Genomic DNA, 20044 nt, shown 5'->3' with positions numbered 1-20044 from the left:
GTGGAATTTACGGCGCGCGTGTTTTTATTTTTACTAGAAAGCTGCCTCTGGCTGGCTAGACGTGGGTTGATGGGGTAAAATTCTTAAAACAGCTGTCTTGACAGTTTTTTGGTTTCTTTGGCCTGGAAAGATAGCATGAGGATTTACCTGGTTTAAGGAAGCTATACACAACTGAAAGAAGCTAAAAGAAATACTGTGTGGTGTTAGCATTCATGCAGCTTTACCACAATTATGTTGGATTAGTAGCTTATCGTGAACTGATAAAACACTTCTCTCTTGGCAATGGGATTTCTGCTGAAACCTGAAAATACAGATCTTTTGTTCTTAACCGGATAACATGCACAAATAAACAGTCATAATCAAGTGAAAACCATAGTTTTCATAGTTGCAGTCAGCAACAATTAGAAATGGGAAACAGAGAAGCATTCTTATAAATATTGACCTAGTAAGATCTGTGGTCTTGTGACTAAATATTCTATGATTTGTGTTTAGATGTGAGACTGTAGTTTTCCAAAGTTTTCATGTGTATTAACTAGCATTAGCTTAGCTTGTCAAAAACAAATAATTCAAAGAAACGTAACCAGCAAATTAACCAGCTGTAGTGTGAGATTTTTCAGATGTAAAGCACAAACAGGTTATTATTATACACATCATTTCTCTCCATTTTCATTAATCATCGTTTTTGAATGGTGAACATGCATTTGAATTATTTGTATTTTTGTCCACAAATGTATTCAAATTGAATCAAATGTATTCTGGCATTCATTTGCATTCATTTATTGTTTTCATATTACAGATTATTGTAGCTACTATATGCTTTTGTATGTGGAACTGACTTTCATCACTTAACGTTCCCTCCCCCTAATATTTTTCAATTGCTTATTGTTTCAGATGTAGTTTTTGAAGTATTTTTTGGTGCCTTGGTAGCAGGAATAAAGACTTTACTGGGCACTGGCCCTTTGGTGAATACATGTGTGTGTCATTATGTGTTTAATGTGTTCTGCCGCTTTACCATAATCTAATATGCTCTTTGTTCTGTTGTCCTGCATGCTTGCCCAGTGGATTATAAAGGTGGGAATGGCTATGTAATTTCACCCTGCTCTTCTGTAAATAGTCAATCGGTTCTTGCCAGTAATGCACTAGGTCACCAGTGTAAGGGTAAAAAGCCCTTGTCTGCTGCCAAAGCTTGCATTCCCCAGATCCTTCCCTCAAAGTTCAAGCCCAAGCTGCTGCCCCCTGCTGGTGAGAACCTGGAAAGGAGGGCTGAGGCCTCCGGCCATGGGAAGGCACTGAGCTGTGAGGAGCTCTACAGGGAGCCCAACGGCACCAGCAACGGAGGTGTGGAAGAGAATACAGCTGATGCTAAGGAGATGGACCAGAATGCAGAGCTGAACACCAACAGGCCGCTCGAGAGCAGAGTGCGTCACAGGAAGAACGCAGGTATTGCCCAGACAGCCACAAACCGGAGGAGCACACCGGAATTTTCCATGCTTTATCGGAATATGCACCAGATTCAGCGGCCAAGCTCACTGGGGTCCAGCCCACACGGCAGCGTGCGGAGCCTGGCCTCGCTCTTTGAGAAAACGAGGGGGTCGGGGTCATCAGAGAAGGGTGAGGGTGACGACGGTGGCGGCAGTGTCCCTCGTGATGCTGTGTTGTTCCGTGTGACTGAGTTTGAACGGATCATCCAGCGCTCCGGCGCAGTCCCCCCAACGCGATCAGCATCTTTACCCACACTGCACAGCAGCGCCAGCCCCTGTCACAGCCCCGCCCCCACCTGTTACCTGACCTCTGCTCTGTCAGCAGAGTCGCTGGTGGTCCCAAAGGCGGAGCCCTCGGTAGACTGCGCTCTGGTGGATGTGGAGTCCAAGACGCAGGGCGAGGAGTCCTCGCTCTCTGGCAGTGAGGGTGTGGGATCCTCTGAACACAGCAGCAGCACCGCAAGGGCGGAGTCTCACTCGGGGACCGAGATGGAGAGTGTTTCCATGAGCAACGCTCCAAGCGGGAGCTCCTCCTGTGATGAATCCTGTGTGCCAGACCCCTCTCACCCCCATCACCACCAACACCACCACCACAGCCTCTCACCCCTTCATCTCCACCTTAAGCCCAGCAAGTGTAAAGGCTCCTGCCCGGCCTCCTACACCCGCTTCACCACCATTCGCCGGCACGAGAGGCAGCAGGCCAACGCCCTGCAGGGCAAGTTGGAGCGAAAGCAGGCCCTCCCGGCCAACCTGCTCCTCATGGGCCCAGCGCCCTTCCGCCTCCGAAAGTCACTGCAGACCCAGCTGGGCCGGAAGGCGGGAGCCTTCTCTGCCACCAGGGCAATGGAGGCAAAGCCCCTCATCCCTCAGCGGCTCTCTTCACTGGAGGTGCTGGAGAGGCTGAGCAACGGCGAGGGCTCCCCGCTGGAAGAATCCAACGGTGACATCCTTGCCGACGATGAGAGCACTGACGACAACAAGAACCATGTGACAGAGGAGACCACTCACCCTAGAGGTTGCTATCTTGAGATGCTCATGTTATCTCCTTTCATACACACAAACATACGCACCAGCATGCCTATGGACATCTTCTCCTCTGACCTCCTCCTGCTCACTCTGTCTTCTGCAGTCAGTAGCTCCGTGATGCTCCATCTCAGTTTGCTGTGGCGTGTGAGACCTTGTGTGTGCTCTGTGACATAATTCCCCCATGAACCACCATCTCACTTCATAAGTGGCAGTGCTAAATCCATGTCTGTGGTTGGTGGTTGGTAGTCTCGTGGTGTCTCATCTTTTAAAGATCTTCTGTTTGGCACAATCTGTCATGAAGACCATTGATGATCATTCAGTGCTTTATGTGTTGTGTGTTTTTTTTTTTTTCCCACAAACTGCCTGGTCGACATTTTAAAACCTCCCACTGCTTGTGTCTCCAGAGTGCCGGAGATGGGAATACTTCTAAATCTGATGTAATAGATGAGTGGAAAATTGAAATCATGATGCCCACACCCTCACCCTCAGAGTTTTGAAATACTTGTTATGATGATGGTTTTTAAAGATGCAGTATAATCTGTTTCAGACGCAAACAATCCACTACACAACTATACTTTCTCATTCATGTGTCTGCTGTTCCCTTATTTTCTACAACAAATATGTGATATTGTTTATCAAACATAATGAATGCAAATTCCTAGTCTTCTTCTTGCATTATTTGTTGTAATGTGTGGTTGGCATTGTGCATTCACAACGCCTCCCAGAATTTGCTTTCATTACAGTGGATAAACTCATCCAATATTACATTTATGTGTCATTGTGTTTATATATCAATTGATTTTTTTGTTTCACTTGGTTGTGCTGGTCTAGAGTTAAACACAACATGGCTTATTCTTTTGTAAAATATATTAATTATTATTTTGATTCATTTTTCTGTGGCATCTCAGACTCGGGCTAGCCATCATATTCCAGCTTCTTGTTTTTCACATGCATGGTCAACCTGTCTATCATGCGTTATTTTTGTCAGCCTGTACAGCCGGAGGCATTTGTCAGCATGTGCGCAATGAGTCATTACTTTTAGTCTCAGTTTACCGTAGTTCCGTTCTGACTAATGGATACGCTGAAACCTCTGTTCTAAACAGATTCGGACTCCTCGCATCCACTGAGTCAGGCGGAGCACCCAGATGACGTGGCCCAGAGGAGATATGGGGACAAAGAGGTGAGTCGGCCTGTCTATTGCTGCTGGGCACTACAGACATGAATACTATATTTGATATGAACTATCTATGGAGAGGTCTGTGTTGCATTGTAGGCTTGATTAACATGATTATTCTATTTTAAGTTAAAGGCAGAGAATTCTGTGTTTTTTGTTTTTTTTTTTAAGAAAATTCTGGAAGAACAGAGGAGGTTAAAGCGTGAACAGGAAGAGGCTGACATTGCAGCACGGCGACACGCTGGCATTGTGCTGACCCACCACCAGTTTATCACGAATGACCGATTTGGTGACCTACTAACTATAAAAGACTCAGAGAAAAGGAAATCTGGAATAGAGGTGTGTTGTTTGTCTTGCTGGGCTGTGGGAATATAAAAATAGGAACAAATAAATTAATCGTCGGCATAAATCAAAGGAAATCATTGCACATGCACAAATCAGGGTTTTCAAAGGGAAAAAACTCCTTAGACATGAGGCTAATTACACAACTCAGAAGAAATCTTTAACCCAAAAATAGTTCAGTGTTTTTTATAACAGAGATCTGGACATCACTCACTCTGCTTGGTGACAGTCTCCACTTTTTATGAGCAGACTGCACAGTAGCTGGCAAGCCCGGATGACTGACAGAAACACAGCCACCGACATGTAATTGCTGCCATTGCTGGAATATCCTCAGTGCACGGGGGATTAAAGGGCAATGCTCACAAGTGGGTGAGCTCAGATTCTAAATGGGGCTCAGAGACACTGGAACGCCAGGTCTGCGGGCTCTACATGCTAATGCTGCGAACCCGATAATGAAATATTATATTCATAATTGACATTCTTAGTCGTACTCCTCTGGGGGTTACGAGGCAAAGGGCAAAATGCTTTGCCTTGTTATGAAGTGGTAGGAAGCTGATTAGGGCTCCAGGTCCTCTGGGGACCCTTTAGAAGCTAATGACATTGAAGACTTTAAAGCTGCCGGTGAAATAAATAGTCCTACAGTGTTCATATGGTGATACATAAATATCCAGTACTAGTCTAATAGACTGCTGCTATACTGGTAGCTAAATTCTTAATGAGAAGTACATCTTTAGAAATCCTCACTACAAAAATGATTGTTTACAGTTTAAATATATGAATATATTAATTATGAGTGCAGGAATAGGAATATTGTCAAGTTCTACTGTCAATTAAGAATGAGCTGCTCTTCCCCTTGCAGAGAACACCAGCCCTGGCCAGGTTCGATTTTAAAGCTGAGACACTAAAGTAAGTTAATGATTAATTCATTATGAATTCATGATACATTTTTACATGATTAATAACAGAGCTGTTGGCTGATAGATTAAAGGTTTATTTCAATCATGGAATTACTTACTTGTACTTACTTACTGTGTGTGTATCATGTGTTAAAATAAGATGTTTTTTTTTGTTTTTTTTATGAAATAGCTAACAAACCTTGTTATATTTTCCCCCGGAACCTCCTTTGTCAGGGAATTGCCGTTTCAAAAGGGAGACATTGTGTACATATATCGACAGGTGGACCAGAACTGGTATGAAGGAGAGCACCACGGCCGCGTAGGGATCTTTCCCAGGAGCTATGTCGAGGTTAGAGCTCTCTGTCGACTAAATCTGTAGGGCATGTCAAGTGCATGAATGGCATTGTGATTTGAAATGACGGGTAACAACGCAACACAAACAGGTATATCTTCATATGAAGTAAATGCACTCACAGTCTCTACTGCTGTTTCCCGCAGCTCCTTCCTCCCACAGAAAAAGCCCAGCCAAAGAAAAGTGCTCCAGTGCAAGTTCTGGAGTATGGGGAGGCCATCGCCCGCTTCAACTTCAACGGTGATACCGTAGTCGAGATGTCTTTCAGAAAGGTTAGTCTGATTGGTTAGAAAGATTATTCTGAGGTGCCACTGTAAATTTACATTTACAGCATTTATCAGACGCCCTTATCCGGAGTGACTTACAATCAGTAGTTACAGGGACAGTCCCCCCCTGGAGCAACTTAGGGTTAAGTGTCTTGCTCAGGGACACAATGGTAGTAAGTGGGATTTGAACCTGGGTCTTCTGGTTCATAGGCGAGTGTGTTACCCACTAGCAAAGCACCGTCCCCACACACTGCCCCCCGGGCGACTGCCCACTGCTCACTAAGTGTGATGGGTTAAATGCAGAGGGCAAATTTCACTGTGTGCACCGTGTGCTGTGCTGCTGTGTATCACAAGGGACAATCACTTCACTTTTTTTCCAAGTGACTGACTTGGTTTGAATTGACACATTTTTTACACTTAGTTAACATCAATCAGACTACCTGGCTAATGCACTACATCTGGCAACTGGCATGTCAGCATCAATATGATACAATATAAATGTGAATATTTTTTGTTATTGACAGGCATCCTCCTTAAATTGTTGCAACGTAACTTGTTGACGTAATTGTTGTGTTGGCCTGCAGGGGGAGCGGATCACGCTCATTCGCAGGGTGGATGAGAACTGGTACGAGGGCAAAATCTCTGGCACCAACCGCCAGGGTATCTTCCCTGTGACCTATGTGGAGGTGCACAGAAGGCCGCGTGTGAAGAATGGGGTGGACTACCCAGACCCCCCCCTCAGCCAGTCTCCCCACCGCAGCGCTACAGCCTCTCCGCAGGTGAGACCCTGACATGACAGGCTGACATCTGTTGTGAAATGAAACATTTTTTTTTCCCCATTTTCTATTGTTTACCCTTCTGCTCATATTCCTAAATCCCACTCTCTCCATCCATCCTCATTTCTTTTTTCCTTTCTCATTCTTTCTTGTTCTGATTGCAAGCCGAGTCGTAACCGGCTCACGACCGCCCCCCTGCCCCTCCCGCGCTCCCCCAGCCGTTCAGTCTCCCCAGAGGTCCGTGCGGTCTCCAGTGAATGGATCTCTCTCACGGTGGGAGGGGCCAGCCCGCCGACCGCCCCCACACCTCCCCTCCCCCCGCTGCCCTCCTCTTCCTACCGCTGGGGCGAGTACCTGCCTCCTTCCCAGTCAGTCAGCCCCGTGCCACCTATCAGCGGCAGCCCCTACTGTGTCTCCCCCATGGCCTCCCCATCTGCCTCTCCCCTTCCCCCACCCTATCCGCCCCGCCCGAGCTCCGCAACACCGTTCCTCACCTTCACCCCACCCCAGGGTGAGGACTTCCTGTCCCCACCCTCCCCTCGTCTCTCCCGCAGCCTGAGCCCCTGTGGTGGGGCTGGGCTGGAGGGATGGCTGATGGGGGCCAGTCCCCTGGACAGAGAACTTCTAGAGGCAGAGAGCAGCCAGGCCGTGGCGCGCGAGGGCCGGGGAAGCTGGCCCAGTAGCCCGGCAGAGGTACCTTCTGCATGGTGTGAAGTGCTGCATCTCACTGTGTGCAGTAACAGGGAGTCACCTCCAGCAGCTCCATCCCTAATAATCGGAAATGGATTAATCACCTCTGAACTTTCAGTATTTATGGCTGGTGTTCACTCATTTGTTATGAAGCTTTCACTCTGGAGGCAGAAAGGGCAGATTTCACTGTGCAAAAGCAAAAGTAACTTTCAATATTTCCATGTACGTATTCATTTTTTTCATGCATATTCATTTATTTTTTTGGTCATTATGTATTTACCGGTTGCTTTGCTTTTGCAAAAAAAAACAGTTTAAATGTTGTCAAACTAAAAATGCATGTTTACTTGCACACATATTTGACATATACAGGGAAGTTTGCGTATTCATATGCTGCATGATGTGTGGCAAATTTTAAGGCTAATGTTTTTTCAGATATGCATTGACAAACAAAACAGACCCTTTAAAATTGTGTTTTGATGAATTTTTGATGAATGTTTGTTTCCAGGTAAGAGTTTGGCCGTGTGACTAGTAATGGCAGTAAGGGAAATAATAAGACATTTAAATTACTCTGAGTGCTTCCTAATGTCCTGGAACAGTCCCATGTGAAATGTTTATATAATTGTGGGGTAAAATTCACAGCCCTTATCGTTTGATCCAGCACTAACCCCTTTTTGCACAGTTTGCACAGAAAGCAGACAGCAGTTTGTCTCATCAAACGGAAGAGTCAACTGATTCTTTGTTCCTGTGCTCCCGACAGCCCTTAAGAAACGATAGTGACTATCAGGGCCGGAGCTCCCGGAGTCCAGTCATGCTGTTCGACATCCAGGACAACAACATGAACGCAAACTCCTTCACGGTAAAGACCACATTTGGCTGTTTTTAGCTGCAGAAAAAGCATAGACTGATGTCACTGGACTTTTTTTTGCAGTGTTCAAAATTATTAGATAGATAGATCATCAGTGATATCTACATTCTCAAAGTCTCTTCCCTTGTCCATCTCTTGAATCAGAGTAAATGAAATAGACAGTTGACTAAATAGTATAATTACTCAAAAGCCAATTTGGTTCAGTTTAGGCTACATAGTAGGATATGAGGTGTCCATGATGTGGTGGGCTTTCATAAACTGTCTCCTCTACTGTCCTCTACTTTCTCCTTCCGGATAACCGGATAACCTTCCAGCCGACTCTTTAATGTGAATTTAATGTGCATGACATGGATTAATGAGTTGGAACTAATATCTCCCTTTTTATCTGTATGCACTCATTCTGGTCTCTTACTTTTCCATGCATCTGGATTCCACCCACCTCCTCTTCCTGGTTTTCCTGCCGCTGTCGGCGCTAACGGATCCCCATTTCTGCCCTGTTACTCACCTGGATCCTCCTCCTTCTCCTACTTCCTTATCTGCCCCATGCTAACTCCTCCACCCACCCTTCTTCTCCTCACACCTTCTTCCCTCCGCCCGTGACTGACTCGATCTCATGGGCCTGAATACTTATTCCTCCTGCCCACCAGGAGGCGGTCTGTAACGAGATCATGAATATTGCAGAGACCTCGGTGAGGTACTGCAGCACGCTGTCGCGCCCCTTTGACTCTAGACACAGACTGCCGCCCCACCCCAGTAAACACTCTCTCATCATTTCCCAGCAACCACAGTCCCACAGCAGCAGCCCCGAGCCCAGACGCCTCAGCTGCGGAATGTGAGTATATACAGTATGCCAGTGGAATGAGTGCATTGTGCATTACATGTTATAATGTGTTTACATGTTGACTAAAGTTCTCTGTACTGGCTTATACCCTAATTTTACCCCATGGACATAAAGCATCTTCACATGCGCAATGCTGCCATCTGTATTGCACAGTTTTGCACATTTTTAACTTTAATCACTTCAAAATAGTGGACGATTACAGGAGATTTTGTAATGTGATTGTAGTTGTAATATTTTCTAGCAGCACAATATATTATTATGAGTACACTAAAACATTTTAGGATTTATGCCTAGATTTATTTAAATAGATCAATGGCAAAAGCATTTGTTTAACGTTTTACATGTGCTTTGCTGACTGCAGTTTCCAGGCCCTATACAGCTACGTGCCACAGAACGAAGATGAGCTGGAGCTGCAGGAAGGTGACCTCGTCAGTGTCATGGAGAAGTGTGATGATGGCTGGTTTGTTGGTATGTGTCACATGCTGTCTGATCAATTTCCACACTCGAGTATTACGCGTGTCAGGCTGTGGCCAGGGAATTACGGCGCCGCATCTTGTGGATGCTCCACGCTATGTCGAGGGGCACAGATGTAAATTTATTTATTAACTCATGGGGGTGTCAGGAGCCGTATGTGATGGAAATGCATGCTTTTGTTGAGCGGTAGAAAATATGAGACAGAGATACAATTTGTTAAGGTGCTAGTATTGTCATATTTCACATTACATGTTGTACCAGCTGGACTAAAATTATTTCTACAGATGAGATGATACTCAGATCTCAATAAGACCATGAAATTTGTAGAAGCAACTGTCAAAAGTTTTTGATTTTTGAATGTACATTTCAGAATTATACAAAAAGGCCCGTGGAAAAAAATGGGTTGATTACTTAAAAACCACTCTGTCTGCAAGAGGTCAGAGGTTGAGATGGTCAAGAGATGGTCAGAAGTACCTTATGAAAAAAGGAACAAGATGGCCAACACAGTCTCCAGACTTAAACCAAATAGAGCTGCTACAATGAGACATTGAACTGCATGAACGTCAATAAAATCTGTGGTGTTGGAGATGCAAGTGCAAGCATCTGTGATGCAAGTGCCCTTCTCATCATTTCCTGGCATCGAGTGTTCGTTTCCTTAATTTCCTCTTTTTGTTTTTGTAGGTACCTCAAAGAGGACGAAACAGTTTGGCACTTTCCCGGGAAACTACGTGAAGCCTGTCAATTTGTAAAAAAAAAAAAAAAAAAAAAAAGAAAAATGTGTTTTTTTTTTTGTTTCATTTTTAATTTTTATTTTTGTATAGTCCGAGATGCTTCTAGAATGATACCGAGGCTGCCTGTTGAGTTTGGTACATAGTTTACCAATGCGCTTCGAGTTTTTTTTCTTGCTCCTTTTTTGAGGATTATTGGCCAGCCAGGTGAATACATGTGTCTGCGTATGTGGTCAGTAAGGTCTGAGGCATGTGTGTGTGGAAAGTATTCACTACTATCATCACATTCAAATACACGTCACGAACACACAACTTTAACGTAAACAGCTTACACCGTGTGGCCCCAGTATGAGACACATTTTCGTAAAGGTTTAGCATGTCTTAAAGTACATACCGTACTAGTATGATAAACATGATGTGCTTGTAGTATAAAACCAATGATCCCAATGAAATAATGGCATTTTAAGATCACTAAAAGTACAGAAGGAGATCTGAGGAACTGCATGAGGAACATTCATAACAATCATACTCATAGATGGGCAGGATTCAGTCACGCAACGTCTTTGCCTGTTGCCAACTCACAAACTAAGTTGCTCATTTAGTAGCTTGATTGTATTCAACCCTAAATGCTGCTGCATCAATATTTTAGGGTAGTTGCTACTGAAATGCTGAAGATGGATCACACAATCTGCAGCATTATACAGTTCTCTCGTGCAACACGATCGTGATTCAGCTTTGAATCAGACCAGTACAGAGTGGGACTAAAAATCCAGATAGCTGGCGTGGGTCTAAACTACCGTAGCACCGTATAGTTCATCCTGCCCACCTCTGAATTCTCACTTGCTGAATTGTGTCTACAGTTGAAAATTTTAAAATGAGTTTTTCAATGATGATTTCTATGTGATTGGAATAGATATGAAAGGCTGAGGCGGTAGAACCAGTAGAGTTCAGTTAACCGTTTGTCAGTATTATATTTGGAGGGAAACATTTAAGACTGAAATGAACCATGACATTTCTCACAAGCTTTGTTTTTTATGTAGTTCCCAAGCAAAAACACCTACACTTTGCTTTAATGTATGCACTGTTACAATTTAAAGGTGTTGGGGATAATTAACATTAATATGTATTTCCAAAGGAAAGCAGGTAAATGGTAGTGTTTGGTCAGACACGACAGGCAAGTGATGAGCTCTGTGTGAAGGTGCACACTTGATAATATTAAAGCCGAGACGTTTAAAGCCGATGTTTAAATCGAAAAGTGTCTTTCTGCTCAGTGGTATGATTTAATAGGAATTTTACAGGCAGCAAAATTCAATATAAGTGCAATCATTAACCTTGAAATCAGCACATATAGGATTCTGCATTGTAATAATTAGATTTATGCCCAACAATTTCTGACAGAAGTATTATTGTTATTAAAATATCATTTCAAAAGACCAGGTGCTGTGGGTTGTTTTAAACCAAATTATTAAAAAAATGAAGTAAAAAAGCAGCCTTTCCTCGTAGCACTTATTTCTTACGACGGTTCAGTTCATGAAGATGGACAGGCTCTGTGGAGTGCGTGGTCTTTTATATTTCCTCTTAACAGAATGTAATGTATAAAAAACTAAAGAGTCTTGATTTCTTTGGCAATGCCATTTAAATATGACGGGCGTAAATGCTGGAATATCTGACTTGCCGGAACATTGCTCCTTGAAGCTGTGCAGTAGGTTACGTTTTTTTTCTTCTTTACATATGATCACATAATTCCATAACACATTTAATATATAGCTGAACCAAAGAGTGGAAGGATATAGGAACAGTGTTTTCCTGCAGAGCTGATGTCCTAATTGGCTGGTGACTGGTACGAATGTGACGGCCTTACTCCAGTCTTCATTATCCTAACTTCTCAGTGGACATATGAGACTCTCAAAAAAGAGGGGAAATAAAATTGAGGTCAAGAATGAGGAAAGCTCATGGCAGCATGCAGACTAGAGGGTGGTCAATTAACAATTACTCATAAACATTATTCATCACACTCAGTTTTATTGCCATCAGTTTAAAGGTTATTTCCAATCCACACCGATGCATAATTACGATGACCTGGTGCCAATAAAGCAATGGTTGTAATTAAAATCCCGCATTATTGTTATCTGGGCATCATAACAGATCAGTATGTTTCTGACATGTTTATGTGATATTTGTTTGGTTTGTCTGTTACATCTTCCGGAAATTACAGACAAGGTGGAATCACTAGAAATATGAATTAAAATGTGTTATATATCTTGCAAATTAAAAGGTAATTTTTTTTTTAACCAGACTCCCAGTAGTTTATCCGTTTTATCGATCATGCGCCTGCACTTCCATCGCATTTTGAGCGACGGCCTGCTGAATGCTCTAGCATGGACGCGTTTATCCTGGTAGCAGCCTTTGTTTTTCTTCGTTCTGTTTGAGGAAGACCTTTGCTGAGTCACACATGCTTTGCTAGTCGATGTTGGTGACACGCCTTGTATTGCATACATGCCCTACTCCTCGCCTTTTGTGGTTAACTGTAGATGTTCAACAAGCCATAGGATCTTGGCCTTTTAAGACATAGATTCACTGTGTCACAGCCCTTTGGGTCTTTATATATTTTATTTTGAATAATTGTCATGATTTACAGATTGTTTGACTGTATGTGCTGAATGTCAAGTTTGTCTGGGCCATACCTTCCTGCACAGAAAATCCTGCCATAACACTAAACAAACTTTATTATTTAAAAGATCCTTGAAGGTCAGGAGGTCTTCTCACTCCACAAACTGTTTCTTGTGTGAATGTATGAGTGTGGACTATTGGACCTTTCGTGTATGTAGTTCCATTCAGTACCCACGGCATGAAATAACGAGTATAGCATTTATTAGCCTGGCCTATGAAGTGTAAATATGTATTATAAAAATGAGAATGCAAGTGAATTTTGTCACAAGAAGCTCTATGAATTCAACTATATTTGCAGGACTTTGAAGGAATGTTTGGCAAAGCACAGCGTGGGCCTTGTTGAGCACAGTCTAAAAATGTTGGGTTTCTCATGATGCTGACCAGGAACTCCAGACTTTTTATGCCTTATGTCGCAAATCTGGTTCATTCGGTTGTGCCTCGTTTGTTTTCCGATTTTCATAGAAAGCGCGTCATGCTGAAAGACGCTTTCGTTTCTTCATCACGCTGTAGCAGTGAGTGTGAAGATGTGTTAACGCCCCTAACACTGAAGGCTGAAATGTGTGTTAATGTCTCTCTCTGTACATGGTTACCTACGAGAGTTGTGTGAACTTCAGTTGGCTGAGGCGCACATTGCAGTTTTTCTTTGTTTGCTTCAATTTGCGGTGCTGTTACAGTTACATTAAATTAAACAATATTTACTGCTGTGATTTCAATATTATGCAATATTTAATAAACTACATTAAAGCATATCACTTTGTCTTTTTTTCTCTCGATTACACCACTGTAATTAAACAGCAGACATGTGGAGCTGTACGATGATGATGATGATGATTCATGGCAATTAACATCCTCCTGCATCAAGAGGTGATGATACAACTGTTCAAGTTCAAGGGGTTCAGAGAGATTTATTTTATTCATGTTTCTATTAAAGTCAAACCAAAATCTGTGACCAGTTGGTGCCATTCGGAGTTTCAGGGTGCGGTTTGGTTTGATGAAATCGCCACTGATTATTCAAAATACTTTCAAAATAGAAAGCAAACGACACGAATAGCGCTCAGAAATAACGATTGCTGAAGTTACAGTAAAATTAGAGTAATGTTGGGGTGGTGGCAGGCCAGCGGGCACCAGAAGAGCGCAAAGTGACAGGTTCAAACCCCACTTACTACCATCGTGTCCCTGAGCATGACCTTTAACCCCGAGTGTCGCCTGTGGGACTGTCCCTGGCACTACTGAGTCCCTCTGGATACGCCCAGTAAGTGCTCTACGTGTTCGTGGAAAACACAACTTTGTGGGGAGCGGCGCATTCCACATCCTGGGACTTTTTGGCTCTTCCATAAATGGTAAGCTTGCATATCATCTGGTGACGTAACGCTGCGCCCCGAAACGAAGCGCGGAGCGCGGCTCTTATCTGCGGCCGGGAAACGCCCGTCTCCCTCCTGCCTCTCCTGCAGCCGCCATGCCGCTCCGCGTTCTTCTGGAAGGTCCCGGGCCGTGGGGCTTTCGGCTCGTCGGCGGCAGGGACTTCGAGCAGCCGCTCGCCATCTCCCGGGTGAGTGAGAGAAGGTCCGGCGCCTGGCCGCTCCGCGCCGCGACGTCCATGTTTGTAGCGTCGTGTGCTACACGTAACGCTTTACTGTAACTGTAACAAAAAAAAACGCTGCGGCGGGGCGATTAAACGTGGGCGACCTGCTCTGCAGGTGACCCCAGGAAGTAAAGCCGCCCAGGCCAACCTGTGCATCGGGGACGTGATCCTGGCCATTGACGGGGACCCGACAGAGGGCATGACCCACCTGGAGGCCCAGAACAAGATTAAAGGCTGCGTTCACGAAATGGCGCTTTCTATTGACAGGTAGGACTCCTTCTACTGTACTCTGCAGACCTCTGTCCTGTCCCGTGTCCATCTGCACCGGTGTTCTGTCGGATTGTCCTACCTTGTCAGAATTTCCTACCCGAGCATGCGCGCGCATATATATATATATACACACACACACACACACACACACACACACACACTTCCTGCAAGCTGTACAAATGCAATGTGCAACTTGTTTCTATAATAATTATACAATTATACTGTCCATAAACCACAAGTAGTTTGTTGTTATAGCTCAGAAACACCAGCCGGGTTGTCCGACCACCAGTGTTTTACCTGTTTGAATATTAATTATGACACTTTGTTGTCCAGAAAACACTGGTATTGTTCTGCTAGCTCAGAAACACAAGTACTTGCCGTCTTTTCCTTTAATTGCTCCAACTGAACTTTGAAAACCGCGTGCATGCGCAGTTGCCTTTGGTGGGACGTTTCAATAAGTAGGATGGAACGATCAAACACCGGAACACCTCCAGACTGTCTGTGTGCGATCTGAAGCCAGGTTTATTGGCCAGAGAAATGAAATGGACTGGAATGAAAATCGTACTTTCTGCTCGGTCCAACCCTTCCGCAGACATTTTTGTTGTGTATGTAATGCATTAGCAAATGTGCGTCACGTTCTAGGTCTGAATCCAAAATGTGGTCCCCACTTTCATCTGAAGAAGGCAAGAGCCATCCATACAAGATGAACCTGGCAACAGAACCACAGGTACTGGTTCTCATAAAGTTTTATTGCTTTTATTCTCCGTTCCCATTTGCGCTGTGAAAGCTGCGTCCCCTGCAGCAGAAACTCGCGGACTTTAAAACAAATAAAGGCTTGGCTGCGAGCTGCCGGCGCTGAGGTCACCGTGTTTATCCCAACAAGAACTTTCCTAGGAGACCAGAGGTTTATCAGCCAAGCCGTGACGCCACAGGGAGTTCCTGTGGGCCAGAAAGGAAGAGTTGGGTCAAAGTGGGAGAGAGCAGGAAGCGTGTGAGCTTGTCCAGGCAGACACGGCATGTGTACAGACTGGAATATTTTAAAAAAAAAGAAATTATAATAATAATAATAATAACAATAAAATGCGCCCTGATTATATTTTAATGCCTTTCTAAATGTAGAATCTCAGTTTGCGAAACTTTGCTTTCTGTCATTTGAAAGATGGTAGCTTTCCACTCCTTGTTCTGATCACTTTTGTTTAGGCTCATCGTTTGAGTCTCACCGCTAATGTATTTTCTTTGTCACGTGATTCGTTACCGACCGCATGCGCATCATTACTGCACATTTTAAAACGACCTTTTCCGAGCTTGTTAAAAAAAAAAAAAAAAAAACAGGGTGTCGCGGTCATGAAACTCGTGTCCCTGCGGTCTTCTAGGAGGTGAGACACGTGGGCTCTGCACACAACCGCAGTGCTCTCCCGTTCGCCACCGGCGGACCCAAGGTGGTCACCAGTCAGTACAACAGCCCCGCCGGCCTCTACTCCTCCGAAAACATCAAGAGTTTCAACACCGCCGTGGACGACATCAAAACCTTGTCCTCCTCCGGTGAGCCCAGCAGCGTGTAAGTGGATGTGCTCCTGAAACGGCCTTTTCCGTTGTTGTAGACACGCAACCGGTAGTTGTGCTGTTTATTGTACACACGAACCAGCGCTGGAACCAGTTTTCAGCTTGCCAGTTGAGTTAAATTTCGGAACGTTGGTGGTACTCCAGATTATTATTTTTTCTTGTAACCTTCTTCAGTCTTATGGTGGGGCGTTCAGGCCCCCAAGTACCTTTGGGCCTTGTTCATACCAGCGCCGAAGTTACAAAAGTGGGAACTGGAATGGAATGTAGACTTTTGTGCTTATCTCTTATCAACTAGTGCAGGTTGAGATCTTTTGTTGGCTCATTATGTCACTCTGTGTCCTTTTCCAGTCCAGATTCTTCAAAGACGGGCGAAAAGCCAGCGCTAGCTGCTAATTCTGAAGTGTACAAAATGCTTCAGGAGAATCAAGAGTCGGATGAGCCTCCTCGGCAGTCTGCCTCCTTCAAAGTGCTGCAGGAGATTCTGGAGTCTGGTATGTGTGTGCTCATGTATATCCTCTGCATAACGTATTCTCCTGAGACCCAGACATTTGAACGATTCTCTACCTTGATCATTTCTTGCATTGTATATTTGCCCGTGTACTATGTTTTAGGGGTATTAGAAATTATCGAAAGAGCAATATATTGCAATATTATACGTGGTCATATTATCTCGATACAGGGACTTCAAATATCAATATTTTTGTATGCAAACGTAGTTTTTAGTGAGAATCAGTATGCAACTACAACTCCACTCCTGTAGATGGCGCTGTACATCTGGGTGCTTGATGTTTCAGGCAGAGTGAAATCGCAAAACATGACAGGCCAATCACAGCATCTTGTATTCCAGTGCTGTTTTTACATTTTCAGTGAACTCAATATGTACAGTATCAAAATGTGTCATGATATAATCATGTCATGATGTGTATAGTATTGTGAGATCCTTGCCAATACACACCCCTACTATATATAATAATTTTAAAGAAGTCTTTCACCAAAAGAATAATTTATGATGACCCTATTTGGTGATTATGATCTGATTACTAACTGAAGACCCTTTTTACGACCTCAGGGGACTCTGACAAACCATCAGGGTTCAGGAGTGTGAAGCCCCCAACCACAAAAATTGGGGCTTCTGTAGGCAATGCTGAAAAGTTGTCAGTCTGTGATAAATGTGGATCAGGGATTGTGTAAGTATCTTTTTTTTTCCCCCCATTCATTATCAACATTGACTTGCATATGTAAAGCCATAGGATTTTTGGTCATCTTCGATCATCTCCGAAATGGCAAGTGCGGTAGGGTATGCTATACTATATACTAACTAAGACCAAAGCATGGACACTCAGGCTAATTAATACATTTCCATTTTTACATTATGGCACCCTTATCCAGAGCGACATAAAATCAGTAGTTACAGGGACAGCGTGTTACCCACTAGGCTACGATCACCCCCTTCATGTGGACCGTTGAGTGCATGTGAATTGTTTGCCTGTGGAAAAAATGGCAGCCGGTTGCACCATGAAAGAAGACAAGCTGGCAGAGGCTCTGGCTAATGTTCTGCAGGGAAACTTTGACATGCAAGCCACATATACATAATCCTTAATAATAGAAGTATTCCCTGATGGCTGTGACCTCTATTTGCAGTGCACTCTGGACAAAATGAGTCTTGACTCCTTAGAGGAACATTGCAAAGAGCTGAAGGTGTTTGCTTGGCCTTCAAATGCCCCAGATGTCAATCTTAACAAGCATCTGGTAGATCCATGGAGGTTCTATTCACAGCCTTTGAGACCTAAAGGATCTGCTGCTAATATCCGTGTTGGTGGCCTAGTGGGTAAGGAAACAGACTCGTAATCGGAACATTGCGGGTTCAAATGTCGAACCACCAAGGCGCCACTGAGCAAAGCACCGTCCCCACACACTGCTCCCTGGGTGCCTTTCATGGCTGCCCACTGTTCGCCAAGGGTGATGCTCACCGTGTACTGTGCTGCAGGGTGCCAGATCCCACAGGACATCCCCAGAGGTGTAGTGGAGTCCACACCTTGTCTGGTCAGAGCTGGTTCGGCAGTGTGTGGCAGAACAAAGTTATGGTTGTTTTATGCTCTCTAGGGACCTTAAACCACCTTGAACCTTTTATGGTTCAACAAGGGCTGCTGAGATTATTATTTTTATTTATTTTTTTTTGCGCCTCCTTTTGGTTCTGATGCTCTGCAGCTGTCACGCCACTTCATCCGACCGATATCCAGTTATGCTGCAGGGCTCGTGGTGCCAACAAGACAACAGCTGCTGTCTTGTTAACTCCTGATTATGGCGTGTTAAGACTTCAGAGGCGCTTTGAAAGGGGTGCCGACGTGCTTGTTCCATGTCACCCCCCCCCCCCCCCCCCCCCCCCCAACACCCTGGGCTGGATTTGTGCGGATGTTTATCAGCGGTGCAATATTGGTTCCACTGTGGAACCTATAAGACTTGGTACCCCACTTACCACCACTGTGTCCCCGAGCAAGGCAACAGGGGGACTGTCCATGCCACTGCTGATTCTTAGCCGGTTTGGATAAGGGCGTCTGATAAATGGAAATGTCATTTATGGGTCGTTCTTTTTCAGACCATTTTTATATTGAAGAACAAAACTATGAAATAAAACACAAAAGATTATGTAGTAAACAAGCATTGAAATAAAAGGGTTGAGGCTCTTTGAAGCAGCGTACCTTTTGCTGTGATGACTGCATTTCACACTCTTGACTTCTTCCAACCACTGTAAAATGATGGGAATGTTTTTCTATCAGTCCCTTATAGAGCTTCTGTGTAAAATATTGATTATTAGGCAGAACTCTTGTCCACATCAGAGGAAAGCTGACCCTGGTCCGGAACATAGTTTTCTTTGACTAGTGCCATTCAATATTGCGGCAGTTAAAAGGGTGCAAAAATAACTTTAGCGCTGTAAACATGAACAGTGCGTCTAATTCCAAATGTGCATGCCCGAGCGGCGCTTTTACACAGACACGCTGCCCTGAGCCTGACCTCTGGAAACAAGCAAAGCCACACTGCTGTACTTGTGGTATGTAATTGCACATGGTTTGCCAGTGCAAACTGGAACAAGCGCAAGAATGTCAGGCTTGCGGTGGGTTTATCCAGAAAGAATCCTTATTCATCTTTGCTGTGGGTCTTTTCATATGCCATTGTGTGTTTTATGTTTCCATGCATATCCAGATTGGCTAAAATGAAATAATCACACGCTCGGTTGGCACGTCAATGATGATTATCGCTTTATGGGTAAACTGGTCAATGAATGAATTCGGTCTTCTTTAACCCAGCAGGCACACTTAGATGACAATAATAGTAATAATAAAAAAAAAAAAATCATTGTTTAAATGTTTATCAAGAGATTGGCTTTGTATTGATCCTTTTTTTTTTTCTGCTGACAAGGGGGATGGTGGTGAAGCTGCGGGACAAATTCCGCCACCCTGAGTGCTATACCTGCACAGACTGCCAGGTCAACCTCAAACAAAAGGGGCATTTTTTTGTGGAAGACAAGATCTACTGCGAAAAGCATGCGCGTGAGCGGATGACGCCACCCGAGGGCTACGACGTGGTCACCGTCTTTCCCAAGTAGCCCAATCGCCCGCTGTCGTATCCAGGCCACAGCTGAGGTTAAAGGGATCAGGGATCACGTCAGCATTCCAGCATCGACAACATTCCAGAGCGAGGCCACCTCAAGCCTCTGTGCTGCTTTTTCACCTTACTGGTATTGGGTGACAATGCCTTAAACATCAAAACTGTATGAATTGATACTGCCTTTAGTTACAAGTTAGCATTTTAATATGCAACATTGTGTTTCAGTGCAATGGCACGTTCAGAGAAGTGCAAGTAATGGAAAAAAATAAATATATATATTCAAACTACTATAACTGGATTAGGTAAGTTAAAATACCAAACCAACATTATATGCAGATCAGGTCATTCTTGTCATCCATCTTTGTATTTTTTCCATCAAAATTTTTACCACTTTATAAACACAGAATGACTGAATAAAGTATATTTTTTAAAGTCAAACCGC

At 44.1% G+C, this 20044-nt stretch overlaps 2 protein-coding genes across 10 annotated transcripts in view; both read left to right on the top strand.

The window, feature by feature from the left end:
- sorbs1 (sorbin and SH3 domain containing 1) overlaps positions 1 to 13330 on the top strand; it is a 43817-nt gene extending 30487 nt beyond the window's left edge. For 5 of the 9 annotated variants that reach the window (XM_028988828.1, XM_028988829.1, XM_028988826.1 and 2 more), the window contains 12 exons: positions 1060 to 2496; positions 3611 to 3687; positions 3853 to 4020; positions 4883 to 4929; positions 5154 to 5268; positions 5418 to 5543; positions 6122 to 6316; positions 6479 to 7006; positions 7761 to 7859; positions 8516 to 8700; positions 9071 to 9177; positions 9865 to 13330. In XM_028988828.1, coding sequence (XP_028844661.1) covers positions 1060 to 2496; positions 3611 to 3687; positions 3853 to 4020; positions 4883 to 4929; positions 5154 to 5268; positions 5418 to 5543; positions 6122 to 6316; positions 6479 to 7006; positions 7761 to 7859; positions 8516 to 8700; positions 9071 to 9177; positions 9865 to 9932 — 3152 coding nt within the window. In that variant the 3' untranslated portion in view covers positions 9933 to 13330. The remainder of the gene's footprint in view (positions 1 to 1059; positions 2497 to 3610; positions 3688 to 3852; positions 4021 to 4882; positions 4930 to 5153; positions 5269 to 5417; positions 5544 to 6121; positions 6317 to 6478; positions 7007 to 7760; positions 7860 to 8515; positions 8701 to 9070; positions 9178 to 9864) is intronic. The other 4 variants (XM_028988827.1, XM_028988830.1, XM_028988832.1 and 1 more) reach the window with 4 other exon arrangements.
- A 508-nt stretch (positions 13331 to 13838) lies between these two features.
- pdlim1 (PDZ and LIM domain 1 (elfin)) lies at positions 13839 to 20040 on the top strand. Its single transcript, XM_028990056.1, has 7 exons — positions 13839 to 14130; positions 14279 to 14430; positions 15076 to 15160; positions 15807 to 15991; positions 16345 to 16487; positions 17066 to 17183; positions 19414 to 20040. The coding sequence occupies exons 1-7, from the start codon at positions 14038 to 14040 to the stop codon at positions 19598 to 19600; spliced, it is 963 nt and encodes a 320-aa protein (XP_028845889.1). The 5' UTR covers positions 13839 to 14037; the 3' UTR covers positions 19601 to 20040.
- Positions 20041 to 20044: the final 4 nt, after the last annotated feature.

Source organism: Denticeps clupeoides, chromosome 8 (genome assembly GCF_900700375.1).
Source record: "Denticeps clupeoides chromosome 8, fDenClu1.1, whole genome shotgun sequence".
Taxonomy (NCBI): domain Eukaryota; kingdom Metazoa; phylum Chordata; class Actinopteri; order Clupeiformes; family Denticipitidae; genus Denticeps; species Denticeps clupeoides.
Note: the sequence above shows the minus strand (reverse complement) of the source record. Positions and strands in the feature narration are given on the sequence as shown.

Bases quoted from the DNA above. Each gene is read 5' to 3' on its own strand.
- pdlim1 (XM_028990056.1), top strand. From the start codon at position 14,038: ATGCCGCTCCGCGTTCTTCTGGAAGGTCCCGGGCCGTGGGGCTTTCGG. The intron at 14,431-15,075 runs GTAGGACTCCTT...GTCACGTTCTAG, and splicing joins ATGGCGCTTTCTATTGACAG to GTCTGAATCCAAAATGTGGT. The intron at 17,184-19,413 runs GTAAGTATCTTT...TCTGCTGACAAG, and splicing joins AAATGTGGATCAGGGATTGT to GGGGATGGTGGTGAAGCTGC.